This window comes from Eptesicus fuscus, chromosome 4, assembly GCF_027574615.1.
Source record: "Eptesicus fuscus isolate TK198812 chromosome 4, DD_ASM_mEF_20220401, whole genome shotgun sequence".
Taxonomy (NCBI): domain Eukaryota; kingdom Metazoa; phylum Chordata; class Mammalia; order Chiroptera; family Vespertilionidae; genus Eptesicus; species Eptesicus fuscus.
This window is the reverse complement of record NC_072476.1, coordinates 22493948-22512354: the sequence shown is the minus strand read 5'-3', so window position 1 is coordinate 22512354 and position 18407 is coordinate 22493948. Positions and strand designations below refer to the sequence as shown.

Below are 18407 nucleotides of genomic sequence, written 5' to 3'. Positions count from 1 at the left end.
AACCCCCAAATGAAAGAACTAGTGAATTCTCTAGAAGAGATAAATGAAGCAGAGATAAGAAATTTATCTGAAACAGTTCAGAGTAAAGATGTTAAAAATGCTCAACAGTATGAAAAAAGATATAGTAACTATGAAAAAAGAACAGTCTGAGATAAAGAATGATATAACACAAATAAAGAACACATTGGAAGGGATACACAACAGATTACGGGAAGCTGAGGATCGAATCAGTGAATTAGAAAACAGAGTTGAAAATATCACTCAATTAGAGAAGCAAAAAGAAAAAAACAATTAAAAAAACAGGAGGACAGCCCTGACCGGTTTGACTCTGTGGATAGAGCATCGGCCTATGGACTGAAGGGTCTCAGGTTCGATTCTGGTCAAGGGCAAGTACCTTGGTTGTGGGCACATCCCCAGTGGGGAGTGTGCAGAAGGCAGCTGATTGATGTTTCTCTCTCATCAATGTTTCTGACTCTTTGTCCCTCTCCCTTCTTCTCTGTAAAAAATCAATAAAATATATATTTTTTTAAAAAAACAAAAAACAAACAAACAGGAGGACAGCTTAAGGGAGCTGTGGGACAATGTGAAATGTAACAATATCAGAATAGTGGGTGTGACAGAAGAGGCAGAAAGGGAGAAAGGAATAGAGAAATTGTTTGAAGAAATAATTGTAGAAAACTTCCCTAACCTGGTAAAGGAAAAAGTCACACAAGTTCAGGAGGCACAGAGAACCCCAAACAAGAAGAACCCAAACAGACACATCATAATTAAAATGCCAAAAATTAAAGACAAAGAGAAAATCTTAAAGGCAGCAAGAAAAAAGAAAACTGTTACCTATAAATGAGTTCCCATAAGGCTGACACCTGATTTCTCATCAGAAAATCTACAGGCCAGAAGGGAATGGCATGAAGTACTCAAGGTAATGGAAAGCAAGGATCTGAGACCAAGATGACTATATCCAGCAAGGCTATCATTCAAAATAGATGGTCAAATAAAAAGCTTCCCAGACCAAAAAAAAAAAAGGCTAAAGGAGTCCATCACCACCAAGCCATCATTACCAGAAATGCTAAAGGGATTGATATAAGGCATTGCTGAGAATAAGAAACAGAGAGAAAAACCTAGCTATACAGAATTAAAATGGCTATAAATAAGTACCTCTCAATAATAACCCTAAATTAAATGAATTAAATGCTCTAATCAAAAGGTGTAGGGTAGCTGAATAGACACAAAAACATGACCCAGCTATATGCTGTCTACAAGAAACCCATCTCAAAACAAAAGACACACACAAAATGCAAGTGAAAGGAAAGAAAAAAATTTTCCATGCAAGTGGAAAAGAAAAAAAAAAAGCTGGAGTAGCAATACTCATATCCGACAAAATAGACTTTAAAAACATAATGCTAAGTGAAATAAGCAAGTTGGAGAAAGAGAAAGATCATATGATCTCACTCATTTGTGGAATATATTGAACAACATAAACTGATTAACAAAAATAGAGCCAGAGGGGGGAAATATTCTAGAATATAATAGTAGTAATCCTGTTATTTGCAGAGTTTTAATATTTCTTACAACTTTTGTGATATCATACTATGTTAGTACAGTTTTGGTAATATTATTATACTTAAAATCCTCTTATTCTTGAAATAATAATGTTTATTGCATGTAATATATAAGATCATTTTTTGAATAATTGGTGCTTATTGCATGTAACATTATCATATTTAAAATAGTTTTTCTTGAGATATTAATGTTTATTACATGTAACATTATTATATTTAAGATCGTTTTTAAAAAAATATTAAGGTTTATTGCATGTAACATTATTATATTTAAAATAGTTTTTCTTGAAATAAAAAAATTAAAAAAAAAGAAAATAATACAATAATAATGCAATAAGTAATAATGTAAGAATAAACTTTCTTGTACAGTAGGTTCTCAGGTTATGTCCGAGATCCGTTCTTACGGCTCGACGTAACGCGATTTTTGCCATAAGTCGGAACCCACCTACATAAGCAGCTACATCACTCACATGGAGCACATACACAGCAGTAATGAAGTGAAACAGTAAAAAAAATTTAAAAGAAAAATAATAATTCCTGACCTTTACTTGTGGTAAATAAATAATAAAAAATATAAAGCACATATGTACATACATCAAAATGATGGAACTTTTTTTTTTAATAAATGGGAGATGGTGACATAACCACAAAATGACGTGCATCGAGTCTGATGTCACCCGAGGACTGCCTGTACTCTCAACTGTAAACCTACTTTTGCCCCACACTGTGTACATACACAAACACACACACACATATTTGTTTTAGATTCAAAATTTGGGGCATTCATTCTATATATCTTTTGATTTTATACATTCTTGATGTTCTAAGACTTTAAAGTTATAAAATTTCCTCCAAAAATTGCATTAGCTGAATTCCACAAATTTTGATCATTAATCGGCTGCCTCTGGCAGTTACTGGGGATCGAGCCTGCAACCCAGGCATGTGCCCTGACTAGGAATTGAACTGTGACCTCTTGGTTCATAGGTCGATGCTCAATCACTGAGCCATGCCAGCCAGGCTATAACATGATTTTTTAAAATGACTGCCCAGTATACCAAAATTTACTCAAATATTTAATGAGAACTAGTTTGCCACGCACTGTTGGAAGAAATAAGATACATATTCCTGCTTTCCTGGGTAGTTGAATTTTGAGTAATGTCTGTCAGAATCATTACCTATTCAGTGCTCTTTTTTTTTTAAACAATAAAGAGACTTAGATTGTCAAAGAAAAATAGTTTACTTCTATAACAAAAAATAAAGAACACCCTAAAACTGTATTTATTTGTATGACCATTTTCCCATTTATTAAAATGACTAGAGGCCTGGTGCATGAAGTTCTTGCATGGGTGGGGTCCTTAGGCCTGGCTGGCAATCATGGCCTATTGGACCGCCTTGCCCAGTCCTGATCGGGGCCGGGCTGGCCGGGGCCTGCTGGCTGTCAGTCTGGGCCTGGGGACATGCCAGCCTGGGGGGAGGGACTGGGGAAAGTTGGCTTGCCATGGGAGGTTGCCTGTGGGAGTCCACTGACCATCAGGGGGAAGTTGAGTGTCTGCCCCCTGGTGGTCAATGCGCATCAAAGCGACTGGTCGACCAGTGGTTCTGGTTGTTTGGTTGGGGCAAATGCCTAGGTTGCAGGCTCAATCTCCAATGGGGGTGTGCAGGAGGCAGCCGATCAGTGATTCTCTCTCATCATTGATGTTTCTATCTCTCTCCCCTTCTCCCTTCCTCTCTGAAACTAAGAAAAACATATTTTTAAAAAATTTTCTGTGACACATAGCACAGAAAATAGGAAGAAATATAAAAACAGCTAATATTTTTGCAAGTTTTAATCCAAAGTATTGTACCACCTAAAAAATGTATATTTTATTATAATTAGAAATTTCAAAAGGAAACTCCCTCTGTATTAGAGCATTATTTTTAAAATTTATTTTAGAGAAAGAAAGGGAGAGGGAGAGAGAGAGAGGAGAGGGGAGAGAGAGAGAGAGAGAAACATCGATGTGAGAGAGATACATCGATTGGTTGTCTCCTGCACAAACACAAACCCTGGGTATGTGCTCTAAACAGGAATCAAACCTGCCACCTTTTGGTGTACTGGACAACACTCCAACCAACTAAGCCAAACCTGCCAGGGCTAGAGCATTCTTACATAAACAATCCAATGATATAAAGAAAGAACATAAAAGGAGGGGAAGGGAAGGGAAGGGAGAGGAGAGGGGAAGGGAGGGGAGAGATGAGTTGTTTCACTTATTTACCCATTCATTGGTTGCTTCTGGTATGTGCCCTGACCCAGGATCAAATGTGCAACTTTGGCATATCAGGACGATGCTCTAACCAAACGAGCTACCCAGACAGGGCTCCAAATCAGCAGATTTTAAATCCTTGGGAAAAAGGGAAACTCGGATATTACTGAAATCAAATGAACATATAAATTGTAGTATATTATAATGCATTGATTGTGTTAACCTTTTTGATAGCTAATGAGGTTACAAAGTATCCTTAAAATCAAGAAGTTACATTTTCAATGTCCATTCCAAAGGAATCGTATTTACTTACATCTTTACCGAAAGTATGTGAGACATTATTTTCCACTTAGAATGCTGGGATGCTTTTATAAGAGAAATATATTTAAAAACAAACAAACAAATTATAATATAACAAAGTTCAGTTGGAATGGCCTAATATATTATGGCTTAAAGTTCTGGCAATAAATAACTTTATTATCTGCAGCTGGAAAACTCTCCCCAACACTGAAACATATACTTGGCAAAGGCAGTCTAGCAAGTCTGCTGGTATGAGTTGGTCAAAATTCCAGATGGAGGTTTCCAAAATGAGATGAATGTATTTATACTTTTATAAAGTTGGCACTTAAATATGTAGAAACATTGGTGAGTTCTGGAAAGAAAAAGAAAACAAATTTTATTTGAAATGACATAAACATAGACTGAAACAAAAAATTAGAGTTGTTGATTTTCATTCTCTCTCTAAAAGTACAGCTTTAAAAAGAGAAGTCGCTCATTGACTAATCTAGAATATTACAACTTAAGTAACAATTAACAGGCTTAATAAAAAGGCTCATTAATAACTTTAACTTGGAAGGAAAGTTTATAACGTAAGTCTTATAACAAATTACACATCAATTATACATCAAGTTCAGCTTCTCCATTTGTGTGAGATTGAGAAAATTACTTAACCTCACATTATCAAATCTACAACCCTTCAATAGCAAATGCTAACTTCCTTAAGTAAAGATAATAGTGATGCCTACCTCTGATTGTTGTGAGGAATGAGATAATACCAGTAAATTATTTAGTACAATGTGTATTATAAACACCCAATAAATGTAGCTAGTATTGTTAACAAATGCTCCATGTGTGTGGATTCAAAAATGATACAAATTGGAATACAAAGGTGAATAAATAAAGATGAATAAGATCCTCATGGTCTAGTGGAAAATAGTCTAGTAGTGGAAAAGACATCATCTATAATAATAAAAGTGTAATATGTTAATTATACCAGACGTCCTTCCCGACGACCTTCCGGCTGCGAGGGCTGAGGCAAGCCACTATGGCTGCGACGGCTGAGCCCCCTGCATGAATTTCGTGCATCGGGCCTCTAGTATTATATAAGAAGCAATGACTCATTTGAGGATCAAAATAAGATTTTTTTCTTTAAGTATCTTATAGACTATAGAGTACTTTTTTATTATTCTAGGTCAGTGTTTATCAACATGACATTTTGGGTTGGACATTCTGTGTTGTGAGGGGCTGGCCTGTGCATTGAAGAATATTTTGCAGCATTTATGGCCTCTACACATTAGATGCCAGTAGCACCCTCCCCACTCCGTGTGTTTGTATTGCTGTGGGCTATCGCTGTGACCTCAAAATCCAAGCCTGGGCATCAGTTTCTACCTACTATCCCCAGAGCACCCAGTGCCTGCTTTCTGGCCAATGACTGTTCAGGGCCTGAGCATCACCACCTACACATTGTAGACTCCACTGATGGCAATGCCAGGCACCAAGAAATGAAATCTCAATCAAGGAATCAGAGACTAGACAAATCACCTCTCCTCAAGCCAGCCAACCAAGATGAGATGGCCAGGTTCTCTGAGATGAGAGAACAGCACCCTCAGATCTGGGTGTCACTGGGCAGAGTGAAATACATTGTGTTAGCTGCAGGCCTAACTATTCAGGCCCCTCTTTTCTCTCTCTCTAGCCAGTTGTTCTCGGTCAGTTTCATGGCTTCAGCTGATGCAACTGGAGTCAAAGCAACTAACGGTACAGCATACTCCAGGCAAACAGGGGGATCAGGACTTTTCTTTCGTGTTAGATAAGCAGCCACACAATATCCTAGATTTTGCTTTAAAATATACATATACTAGAGGCCCGGTGCACGAAATTCATGCATGGAGGGGAGTTCCCTCAGCCCAGCCTGCACCCTCCCCCCTTGGGGGACATCCCTCTCGCAATCTGGGACCACTGGCTCCTAACTGCTCACCTGCCTGCCTGATCGCCCCTAACTGCCTCTGACTACCTGCCTGATCTCGCCCCCAACTGCCTTCCCCTCCCAGCCTGGTTGCCCCCAACTGTCCTCCCCTACTGGCCTGATCTCACCCCCAATGGCCCGCCCCCGCTGCCAGCCTGATCTCACCCCCAACTGCCCTCCCCTGCAGGCCTGATCTCGCCTCCAACTGCCCTCCTCTGCTGGCCAGTTTTGTTCTGATTGGTCAGTTTCTATGCCAGTCAGTGTCAAAAGCTCCACCTCTTAGGCAGCCATTGGCTCCCCACAGCACCCAGATTTGGTTCTGATTGGTCAGTTTCTATGCCAGTCAGCATCAAAAGCTCTGCCTCCTAGGCAGCCATTGGCTCCACACAGCACCCAGATTTGGTTCTGATTGGTCGGTTTCTATGCCAGTCTGCGTCAGAAGCTCCGCCTCCTAAGCAACCATTGGCTCCCCACAGCACCCACATTTGGTTCTGATTGTTTGGTATCTATGCGAGTCAGCGTCAGAAGCTCCACCTCCTAGGCAGCCATTGGTTCTTCACAACACCCACATTTGGTTCTGATTGGTCAGTTCCTATGCCAGTCAGCATCTCTGGGCCTATCAACAGGGCCTGATCAGAAAGGCGGGGCTGATCAGCAGCCCCGGTGGAGGCCTGGAGAGAAATGGAGGTGCAGCTGCTGGCCAGACTGGAGAGAAAGAGAGAGGCAAGTGCTGATCAAAAGCTGCCACAGTGGCAATAGATCAGTCCCTGCTTCTCTCTTCAGGCCTCTCTCTGTCCCTGATTCACAGCCCCCTCAGCAGTCAGTGCTGGAGCACCCCTGCAGCGGAAGCAGTCAGTGCTGGGTTGCCACGGTAACCCAGTGCTGACTGAAGGACTTACTTCCGGTTGGTCAAGCCTCGGTCATTACTGGTCGTTACAACCCAGGGTTTTTATATATTAGGATATATTTTATTGACTTCAGAGAGGAAGGGAAAAGGAGAGAGAGATAGAAACATTAATGATGAGAGAGAGAACCATTGATTGGCTGCCTCCTGCATGCCCCACACTGGGGATTGAACCAGCAACCTGGACATGTGCCCTGACCAGGAATCGAACCATGACCTACTGGTTCATAGGCTGATGCTCAATCACTGAGCCATGCCAGCCAGGCCTTGATTTTGCTTTTTGACCCTCAGAACCTAAAATAATTATTATCCGGGCCTTTAATAGAAAATTTGTCAATGCCTGTTTTATTTACTTATTTTTAAAGTTATAATAAACATTTATTTAAAGTAATATATTTGCAGCCCTGATGGTTCTAAATTGTATATTTCAGGTTTAACCAATGTCATTAAAATAATGAGGACAAATGCAGACACAGATTTCAATTACGTGATTATTTCTTCATCCATTCTTCTTTCTTTCCTTTCCCAAATAACCTCTTTCAGATATGGTTCAAGATAGAATTTATCCTCCTCATGTTTTGTCCTCTGCTCTTTAGGCAAGTTCTGCTGCCTTGTCCTGACTGGATAGCTCAGCTGGTTGGAGCATCATCCCAATAAACCAAGGTTGTGGGTTCGATCTGGGTCAGGGTACATACAAGAATCAACCAATGAATGCATAAATAAGTGGTACAACAAATCGATGTTCTCTCTCTCTTCCTACCTCTCTCTCTAACATAAATAAATAAATAAATAAATAAATAAATAAATAAATAAAAATTTTAAAGATCTGCTGCCTCAGAGACAGGTCCAGTGCTCTCTTAATGAGAAACACCCTTGTTGTTATGTAGGTTCTTAGGAAGCCTTCTAATGGCTTCTTTTACATCATCATTCACATGTATTATATTATCTCACATTAACCCCAGTTTATTGAATCCTGCAGCCACCAGGTTGATGTTGCAAACAGCAGGCCTGCTCATCATTTTGACCCAAGATTGAAGTGTTTCCTACTGGTTAAGTCCAAGAGGGCCTAAAACCCTGTTTTAGATAAATACTTATCTTACAATCATATCGAGAAGCGTGTCAAAACATTTGAAGTTTACTCTACCTGATGTCATCTCTGTAGCAAAAAATAAATAAAAAAAAAATGTCATGTACAAGTAAACAAATACCTGAAAGTGTTTTCCAAGATGAATACCCATGGAGCCTACACTTCAGATAAAAACTGTTGCTAACATCTAATAGGTCTGTTTTCATCTTAGAAATTGGAGAGATCTTGGCAATTATTTTCTAACTAGTGCCCGGTGCACGAAATTTGTACATGGGGTAGGGGGGCCCTCAGCCCAGCCTGCACCCTTTTGCAATCTGGGACCCCTCGGAGGATGTCCGACTGCTGGTTTAGGCCTGATCCTGCAGTCAGACATCCCTCTCGCAATCTGGGACCACTGGCTCCTAATTGCTTGCCTGCCTGATCGCCCCAACCACTCTGCCTGCATGCCTGATCGCCCTTAACCGCTCACATACCTGCCTGCCTGATCGCCCCTAACCACTTGCCTGCCTGCCTGGTTTCCCTTAATGGCTCACCTGCCTGCCTGATCACCCCTAACCGCCTCTGCCTCGGCTTCCACTGCCGTGGCTTCATCCGTAAGGATGTCCAGAATGACACCTGGGAGGTCATTCAGCTATCCAGTCTAATTAGCTTATTACACTTTTATTATTATAGATTATTCGCCTATTGTCATTATTTTATCACAGAGTCCATGGTAGAATTAAGAACACAAAATCTCCTGTTTAAAATCCTTCAAATGCTGGTCTCAGTTGGTGCCCCCCCCCCCCCCCAACCCTTTCTCTCTCTCTCTATCTCTGTACAACCTCTGAGTCTTAAGCACCCTTGCCTATAGACACCCTTGCCTATCAGGCTGTTTTTTTCCTAAATGGTGTCCCCAACAAGCCATGGACTATTATACCTCGGTGCCTTTCTGATGATGCTTTTCCCTTTGCATGGAATGTTCTTTTCAACTTCTTTACCCAATGAACACCTACTTTGGTAATCCAACTAAAAAAATATCTCACCCGTTGCACACCTGTATTCTGAAAGCACTTTGACTAGACTTCTGTTACATTATACTGTTAGTTATTCCTATGTCTCGCTCCCTTGATAAACAGTGAGCTCTTGGAGAGTAGGGGTATCTTATTTAGCTCTGATCCCCAGAGCCTACTATAATGCCTGGCACTTGCTAGAAATTCAATAAATGTATGGTCGCCCTAGCTGGTTTAGCTCAGTGGATAGAGTGTCGGCCTGTGTACTGAAGGGTCCAGGGTTCAATTCTGGTCGTGGGTACATGCCCGGTTTGCAGGCTCAATCACCAGTAGGGGGTGTGCAGAAGGCAGCCGATCAATGATTCTCTCTCATCATTGCTATTTCTCTCTCTTTCTCTTTCTCTCTCTGAAATCAATAAAAATATATTTAAAAAACAAAAATAAATAAAAAATAAATGGTCAAAATAAAAAAATAAATAATATATGTATGGTCAATGAATTAATTCATTGCACCCGGGTGGCATGGCTCAGTGGTTGAGCATTGATCTATGAATCAGGAAGTCACAGTTCGATTCCTGGTCAGGGTACATGCCTAGGTTGCGGGCTCGATACACAGTAGGGGGCATGCAGGTGGGCAACCAAACAATGATTCTCTCTCTCATCATTGATGTTTCTTTTTTTAAAAATATATTTTATTGATTTTTTACAGAGAGGAAGGGAGAGGGATAGAGAGCCAGAAACATCGATGAGAGAGAAACATCTATCAGCTGCCTCCTGCACACCTCCTACTGGGGATGTGCCCGCAACCAAGGTACATGCCCTTGACCAGAATCGAACCTGGGACCCTTCAGTCCGCAGGCCGACGCTCTATCCACTGAGCCAAACCAGTTAGGGCATCATTGATCTTTCTAACTCTCTTTCCCTCTTTGAAATCAATAAAAATATATTTAAAAAATAAAGGGCATTGCATGGCTCTTCCTCTCAAAAACTAATTCTTCCACTAAGAATTATTAGGTAGACACCAAACTACTCCTTCTCCTTGTCTAAAATGTTCTCCTCTTTAGAGCCATTCTTTTGATTTAGAGAACCAAGTCTATAAGCTTTCTGATGGCAAGGTCTGCATCCTAAGTATTTCAATAATATATTTTATCTGAAAAAATAGAATAGGAAAAAATTAATGATCTCATTCACTAATACTAAATCCTTTCTTTCTGGAATTATTTTGGTTTGCTAGTGTTTTGCTTTTTTTTTTTTTGTCTTCTTTTTAAAAAATACAAATAAACAAATCTGCCTACCTTTTAGCCAGAACCACCATCTTCCAGTAATTCGCCAAAATGACTAACACAAAGGGAAAGACAAGGGGCCCCTGCTATATGTTCTCCAGGCCTTTTAGAAAACATGGAGTTGTTCCTTTGGCCACATACATGCGAATCTACAAGAAAGGTGATACTAAAGACATTAAGGGAATGGCACTGTTCAAAAGGAATGCCCCACAAACGTTACCATGACAAAACTGGAAAGTCTACAGTGTTACCCAGCATGCAGTGGGCACTGTTGTAAACAAATAAGGGAAAGATCTTTGCCAAGGGAATTAACATACATATTGAGCATGTTAAGCACTCTTAGAGCTGAGATTGCTTCCTGAAACATGTAAAGGAAAATAACCAGGAAAAGAAGGAAATCAAAGAGAAAGATATTTGGGTTCAACTGAAGCACCAGCCTGCTCCAGTCAGAGGAGGATACTTTGTGAGAACCAATGGAAAGGAACCTGAGCTGCTGGAACCCATTCACAGTGAATTCATGAATTCATGGCATGGTAAGTGTAAAAAAGAAAAAAAAAAAAAAAAGACCTCTATACTGTTAAAAAAAATAAGCAAACGAACAAACCACTTAATGTATTTCATTTTAAAATCCAGTGTCCAGTCCTAGCTGATTTGGCTCAGTGGCTAGTGTCAGCCTGCAGACTGAAGGGTCCCAGGTTTGATTCCGGTCAAGGGTACATGCCCGGGTTGCGGGCTCAATCCCCAGTAAGGGGCGTGCAGGAGGCAGATGATCAATGATTCTCTCTCATCATTGGTGTTTCTATTTCTCTCTCCCTCTCCCTTCCTCTCTGAAATCAATAAAAATATATTAAAAAAAAAACAAACACATAACACACACACACACACAAAGCCCAGTGTCCAAACTGAACAAAACTAGCCGAAACTGGTTTGGCTCAGTGGATTGAGCATTGGCCTGCGGACTGAAGGGTCCCAGGTTCGATTCTGGTCAAGGGCATGTACCTTGGTTGCGGGCACATCCCCAGTAGGGGGTGTGCAAGAGGCAGCTGATCGATGTTTCTAGCTCTCTATCCCTCTCTCTTCCTCTCTGTAAAAAATCAATAAAATATATTTTAAAAAAACCAAAAAGCTAAAGTAGTCAAAATGCTTTGCTCCTATAGTTTATCGTTGTATATATACATATACACACACCTATAGAGAGAGTATATATACAAATCGCTTAAAGGAGAATGGAAGAAAACTGTAAGGAAATCTAGTTTGGCTTCCACTTAATATTCAATTGTATTCCATGCTGGAAATGAAGTCAACCAATATGAAGTAAAGATGAACACCTTCTTGGATAATATGTTGGTATTTTTGAGCAACAAATACCATAACATAATATCCAAATTGCTCTGCCTCATACCCTTTTCTCTTATCCCCCAAAGAGCAGGTAACATATGGAACAGAATTAGAAACACCAGGAAATCGATTCTCAACAAAGTATACATGACAGCACTTAACTCACAGAAAGCAGGGCCACCAATTTTGACGTTCACATGGCCTTTTCTACCTTTCTAATTGTCAAGGGAATGGAGAATTAAGCAGAATTCACCTTCAATAGCCTTAACCATAAAGTTCATCAAACAGGTTAGCACAAAGGGTGTGTGATTTAGTAGAAAGCACATGTGATTTAGCACAAATAAGAAAATGTCAAAACTTCAACATCGTTCCAAGTTTCATTTATATAATTAACTTTTACCTTTGAGTTGACTCATGTGTTTTTTTGTTTGTTTTTTATTCTTTCTTAAATAAATGTATTTCAAAAAGCAACCACCCAGTTGGTTGGAGCATTGTCCCGTACACCAAAAGGTTTTGGGCTTGATTCCTGGTCAGGGCACATACCTATGATTGTGAGTTTGATCCCCAGTCAGAGTGGAAATGGAGGCTACTGATGGATATTTCCCTCTCACATTAATGTTTCTCTCTCCCTTTCTCTCTCTCTCAAATTAAAGAAAAACAACCACAGCCGAAACCGGTTTGGCTCAGTGGATAGAGCGTCAGCCTGCAGACTGAAAGGTCCCAGGTTCGATTCCGGTCAAGGGCATGTACCTTGGTTACGGGCACATCCCCAGTAGGGGGTGTGCAGGAGGCAGCTGATCAATGTTTCTCTCTCAACGATGTTTCTAACTCTATCTCTCTCCCTTCCTCTCTGTAAAAAATCAATAAAATATATATTTAAAAAATAAAATAAAAATCAACAAAGAAAAACAACCACACAAACATATCCTCAGGTGAGGATTAAAAGGAAAAAAAGCAGCCTGGTCAGTGTGGCTCAGTGGTTGAGCGGTGACCCATGAACCAAGAGTTCCCTGGTTGATTCCTGGTCAGGGCACGTGCCAGGGTTTTGCAGGCTTGATCCCCAGTAGGGGGCATGCAGGTGGCAGCCAATCCATGTATCTCTCTCATTGACGTTTCTCTCTATCACTATCTCCCTTCCTCTCTCTAAAATCAATTAAAACATATTTTTTAAAAAGCAACCAACACTATTTTAAATGGAAAAACCAGTGATACTTCGAAATAGAAGTTATCCATTGAAATGACTTTATTAACACAAATGGTATTAAATCCTAGCTGGGGGCCCTACCAAAATGTTAGAGATGTAAGAGATCACTAACCCCCCCAAACTAAGGACATTCTCTTTGACATAATCACAAAGATTGAGAAAGAACTGAAAAGAGAGTAACTTGCCCACTGGAGAACTCATTGCTATTTAATGCTGTGTCCCTGTACAACCTAAAATCCTCTTGTTTAGAAACACTGAGGTCTTTCACCGTAGAGCTCCATGAGGGAATGTAATTCCATCTCTCCCAATTAGGCCTAAATAAAAGAAACTATTCACATTAGTATCTGGTAGAGTAGGTAAGAAATCTTATAGCTCAGGGCACCGAAGTTCCAAAAATCTAATCCCTGAGGGAAAAGGCCACTTCATTTCCACTAACTGAATTTTTTTACCCCCCCCCCTTTTTTTTTTTTTTAACAGAAAAGGTTGAGGAAACAACTAGAACATAGATCTGGAAATGATCAAGAAATACTGTAGGTGAAGATTCCTCCCAAGGTACTTACTTGGCAGAGGCCGGAGCATCTGCTTCTGTATTAGAGGTGGCGACTGTTTTGAGTGGTAGGGGCAGGCGCACTCTCATGGGGCTTTGACTTCTGGGCCTCAGTAGCTAGAGCCAGGGACTCCGGGAGCCGGGATACGGTGTCAGGGACTTCCTGGCTTAGTTCCTGGCCCCCTGATGGCTCCTGGGCATGTGCAGATTGGCTGAGCTCAATCTCTTGAACTAAAGTAGTGCTCATGGGGGCCTGATGGGTGTTATACAGGGCCTGAAAGTCCTGGACAGCCAGGGAGACCCATGGGTCCACAGGATGGGTCTGAAAAAATGGGGCTGGCTTAAGCTGGATCAGAGAGCCCTGGGAGGCCAGACCCTGGGTCTGGAAAGCCTGAACAGGTGGAGGCTGAGTTCGAGAGGCTAGAGAGTGACTCTGGAAATCCCTCTCTGAGTCTACTGGGATCGGGAAATGGCTCTGTGCAGCCACATGCACCAGGGGGTGGCTCTGGGAGACCATGGAAGTTGCAGTCTCGGTATCAGAGACCAGAGTGTCCAGAGGCTGACCTGTAGAGGACAGGGGGACACCAGGCAGGCTTGCAGAGGCAAGAGTGACTAGAGGATGGCTCGCAGAGGCCAACGAATTAGGTAGGCTCTTAGAATAACTAATAGTTAGAGGCTGACTAGCAGAGGATGATGGGACCATAGGCAGGCTCTTAGAGGAGACAATGGCGGGAGGCAGAGGCTGGTCCAGAGCTGATGGGGTGAACTTTGGCTGCACCAGATGGCCTGATGGTCGTCTAGCCTCGGGGCCCAGAGGACCAGCCTCAGGGCCTGGGGGGCCAACTCTTTCTGAAGGTTTTACAGCTTCCGGTTCCGGTCCCGGTCCGGGGCCCAGATCTTCTCTGCCCCAGTCTTTAGCCTCGCCACTGTGTCTGACACTTTTCCTTCCGTCATTATCCTGGTCCTCTTTTGATAGCGGATTATGTACCTGGATTGTGAGGGACCTACTCATAAGTGAAGCAGTGCTTTGGAGGAGTCTCCTGCGGCGCTGCCCCCGACGGATCCGCGCCAAGGTGCTGGTAATGTTTAAGTTGAAAGAGAAGTGCTGGCTGAGGGTGCCCATGCGGATGGGCCTCTTCCAGGTCTCTTCGGGACTCAATTCGATGTTGCCGGTGTACCAGAAGACCCACCAGAGGAGGCTGAGGAAGATGATGATGGAACCCAGGTAGAGTAGCAAGTCGTAGAAGATCAGGTCGGAGAAGATCCCGGTGAACAGCACCGTCGCGCCCACCGCGTCGAAGGCGACGCCCAGCCAAAAGAAATGCCGGCAACGGCCCAAGCCCCTCAGCCTCCCGGCCTCCAATTCCGAGTTTCTTGAGAGCTCCATGACCTCCCACCGTCGCCGGCGCCTGGTCCGCAGAGGTGGCTGGTTGGATGGCGCAGTCCCAGGCCGGCCGTGGCCGCTGGATCCCCATAGCAACGCCTGGCGGGTGAGCCGCGCAGGGGGCGGGGCCAGGGAGCGGCCAGCCGGGCCGCCTCTCACCTGCCCGGAGGAAAAAGGCTGCCGCCCGGGAGGAGGACGCAGGCGCCGTACGATCCCCTCGCCCGCGCGGCCGCCTTCTCCGCATGCGCAGTTGCTCCAGTCCTGGCGCCGTTCGCGCGTTCGCAGCGTGCACGCAGGTTGGGTCCTTCGGGCGCTGCGTTTGGAGGACTTAACTCTCCGGACCTTGGGCTGTGTCCTCGCCAACTTTCCTCTGCCCACGCCCAGGCCTTCCAGAACGCGTGCGAGATCCTGTAGGAGAGCAGAGGGCAAGGACCCTCTTCTAGTAACGACCCCGTCAGCCAGTACAGCTTGCCCTCGAGTTTCCCCCTCCCCCCTTTTTTTTTGGTGAAGAAGTGACTAGGTTAGGGTATGTTATTACCAATTTTTTTTTTTTGTCTATTTGCCGAATAGTGACTGGGCTAGGACATACTTGTGCTACTTAACGGCAGACCTAGAGATGAATTGTCGGTTTACCCACCCCTCTCCAACTTCTTCCTTTTTATTACCACTTGTTGACCAGTTTGTCCAGACCCTTGGGAAGGCTTAAACCATTACTTTTCCCACTATTTCCAACAGAGTAAGATAGCAAAACTGTCAGAATGTAGGAAAACTGGAGCCCAAGAACTACAATAGCTTAAAAATGAGCTCATTTCAAACTTGAGAATAGGGTGTGGGAAAAGTAAAAGTTTTAAGACCTGCTATCATTCAGGTTATAGTATTAGTGAAAAGTCATAGGCCCTTGAGGTTCCTCAATTCTAAAGGTGGAATTTTTAAAAAGAGCCTTTTTTATTTTGGAATAGACTTAGGTTTACAGGAAAGTTGTGAAGATGGTATAATGAGTTCCTTGATACCCCCAAACACTCAGTATCTGCCCTTTGTTTTTTAATTAAAAAAATATATTTTATTGCTTTTTACAGAGAGGAAGGGAGAGAGAGAGTTAGAAACATTGATCAGCTGCCTCCTGCACACCCCCTACTGGGGATGTGCCCACAACCAAGGTACATGCCCTTGACCGGAATTGAACCTGGGACCTTTCAGTCCGCAAGCCGATGCTCTATCCACTGAGCCAAACCGGTTAGGGCTCCTTTGTTTTTTTTAAATGCATTACAAGGCTCCTTACTTCTTTTTACAAGTGTTTCTAGAAGTTTAGGAAGCCATGATTCATGAACTTCTGGAACTAATCAGTAAGACTACTTCTGAACCTCTGTACCCCTGAAGTATGCTAAGGGGTGCCGGATGTCACAGTATACTGTAAAATATGGTCCATCTTTCTACGTCAATTTTCCTTAATAGTGAGTACTTTAAACTGTTAATATTACAAAAGCAAACATGTATTATGGAACAGAATCTAAAATGAACAAGTGGAAATTTTGGGTTAAATTCATAAGATATAAGTTTATTAAAAAAAGAAATATTATTTAATATGCCACAGTCTACACAAAGTTTTAGTGTATTTAAACATGATAGATCTTCCAGGAACCACAGTTTCTTAGTGGTAAGAAACTTGAGAAATCTATAATAATAAAAGTGTAATAAGCAAATTGACCGAATGGCCGAACAGTGGAATGACCATCCAGATGACAACACTGCAACACCCACTGGCATCAGGCCAGCCAAGGCGGGTGCGATGCGATTGGTGAGGGGGCCCCACCATCACCCCATGATTGCCCCGCAGAGGGAGGCCCAGGCCACTGGCCAGTGGGCCAATCAATCAGGACTCCACAATTGCCCCAAAGAGGGAGGCCCAGGCCATACACCGGCAGGCTGTGGCGGGTGGGCAAGACCTCCCTCTGCGGGGTAATCTATCGCAGGGCTCCCAGGCTGCAAGAGTGTACAGGCCAGGCTGAGGGACCCCCCCCCCAAGTGCACTAATTTCATGTACCAGGCCTCTAGTTTTCATATGAAATATTTCCTTTTATTATCTTATATATACATTTATATCCTTACTATTTTAAAATATTTTATTGATTTTTTTACAGAGAGGAAGGGAGAGGGATAGTGAGTTAGAAACATCGATGAGAGAGAAACATCAATCAGCTGCCTCCTGCACACCTCCGACTGGGGATGTGCCCACAACCAAGGTACATGCCCTTGACCAGAATCGAACCTGGGACCTTTCAGTCCTCAGGCCAATGCCAGTTAGGGCTATATCCTTACTATTTTAATATATCAAAGTACACATGGGGATATTATGGAGTAGGATAGAAAATCCATATACATCTATATAATAGAGGAATATGCAAATTAGCTGGGATGCCATAACGTCACGACCAAACGGCAGAGACCTGAGGCTGCATGGCGTCTTGCCTGGGCTAGGGACTTCAGGCCATGCCCCCCCGCACCGCGGGGCTTGACGGGGGACCTTGGGCCTTGTGCCCCCCACCCCAGTGCCAGGCTGGGGGACCTGAGACTGCACCCCCCCACCCAGCAGGGCTTGACGGGGGACCTGAGACTGCACCCCCCGCCCAGTGGGGCTTGATGTGGGTGGGACTGGCTGGGTCTGGGTCTCACCCAGTGAGGGTGGGGCCAGTTGGGCCTGGGTCTCCTGCGTTTTCGAAGCAGGTGCAGGTGGTGGGCAGAGACTTGACTCTTGGTCCCACGGCGTGCCCCAGACTCTGACAGAAGGGAGATTTTCATATACATTTTACTAATTTTCTTTAATCTCTGACACTTCTATTATAGAGAAAAGGCAAATAGCAATATTAAAGTATTTCCTCTTAATTAATTCCCCTTTAATGTGCACGAATTTTGTGCACTGGGCCACTAGTCCTATATAATAAAAGCCTAATATGCAAATAGACAGAACTGCGAAACAACCGGCGGAATGACCAGTTGCTATGATGCACACTGACCACCAGGGGGCAGACGCTCAATGCAATAGCTGCCCCCAGCCCGCAGGCCCCAGGCCAGCCAAGGCAGATGCCAGCGGGGGCCCCCTGATCACCCCAATGGTCGCCCCACAGATTGGCCCTGATCGCCAGCCAGGCCTAGCGATCCTACCCATGTATGAATTTCGTGCACTGGGCCTCTAGTTTAATATAATAGAAGACTTAGCTTTACACTGTATCTGCAGGATAGGGAGTTGCTTTCTTTCTCTGTTGAGAAGTACTGAGAAACTCCTTCATTTTGTTGAGAAAATAAAACAACCCTGCCAACCAAAGACCCCTTTATACCACCAATATAAAAGAGAGGGGGAGGGCACAATTTATTATTGAATAAGCATTAGTATGACTATATGCATGAAAAATATAAAAGAGAGGGGGAGGGCACAATTTATTATTGAATAAGCATTAGTATGACTATATGCATGAAAGATAGCATGAAATTTTTGTGTTACCTTTGTATCAGGATGTGCCTCCTAAAGGATGTGCCTATTGATTTGGGGACTAACTTGGTGCCCTCTCAATAGTAAGTTAAAAGCTTTATTCCTGTTCCCCTGACTGCTTTGCTGAACCGTCTCTGGAGACATAT

The 18407-nt window shown here is 43.0% G+C and overlaps 2 protein-coding genes and 1 pseudogene across 3 annotated transcripts in view; 1 reads left to right on the top strand and 2 right to left on the bottom strand.

Annotated features, from left to right (window-relative positions):
- Nucleotides 1-4016: 4016 nt before the first annotated feature.
- Nucleotides 4017-14904, bottom strand: LOC103286286 (uncharacterized). 2 transcript variants are annotated; one of them, XM_008141751.3, is made up of 2 exons: nt 13407-14904; nt 4017-4451 (listed from the first exon to the last, which is right to left on the bottom strand). In XM_008141751.3, the coding sequence occupies exon 1, from the start codon at nt 14778-14780 to the stop codon at nt 13437-13439; it is 1344 nt and encodes a 447-aa protein (XP_008139973.3). In that variant the 5' UTR covers nt 14781-14904; the 3' UTR covers nt 4017-4451; nt 13407-13436. The 2 variants fall into 2 exon arrangements, with proteins under 2 accessions (XP_008139973.3, XP_054570222.1); XM_054714247.1 differs by lacking the exon at nt 4017-4451 and adding an exon at nt 7419-7622.
- On the bottom strand, nt 7437-7898 carry LOC129148697 (cytochrome b-c1 complex subunit 7-like; annotated as a pseudogene).
- The window catches only part of LOC103286287 (group 10 secretory phospholipase A2-like), a 46545-nt gene continuing 38737 nt past the window's right edge, over nt 10600-18407 (top strand). Inside the window, exon 1 of the mRNA XM_054714249.1 lies at nt 10600-10837. Within this exon, the coding sequence (XP_054570224.1) occupies nt 10822-10837 (16 nt within the window). The 5' untranslated portion in view covers nt 10600-10821. The remainder of the gene's footprint in view (nt 10838-18407) is intronic.

Excerpts from the sequence above, each read along its gene's own strand:
- LOC103286286 (XM_008141751.3), bottom strand. The coding sequence starts at position 14,780 with ATGGAGCTCTCAAGAAACTCGGAATTGGAGGCCGGGAGGCTGAGGGGC.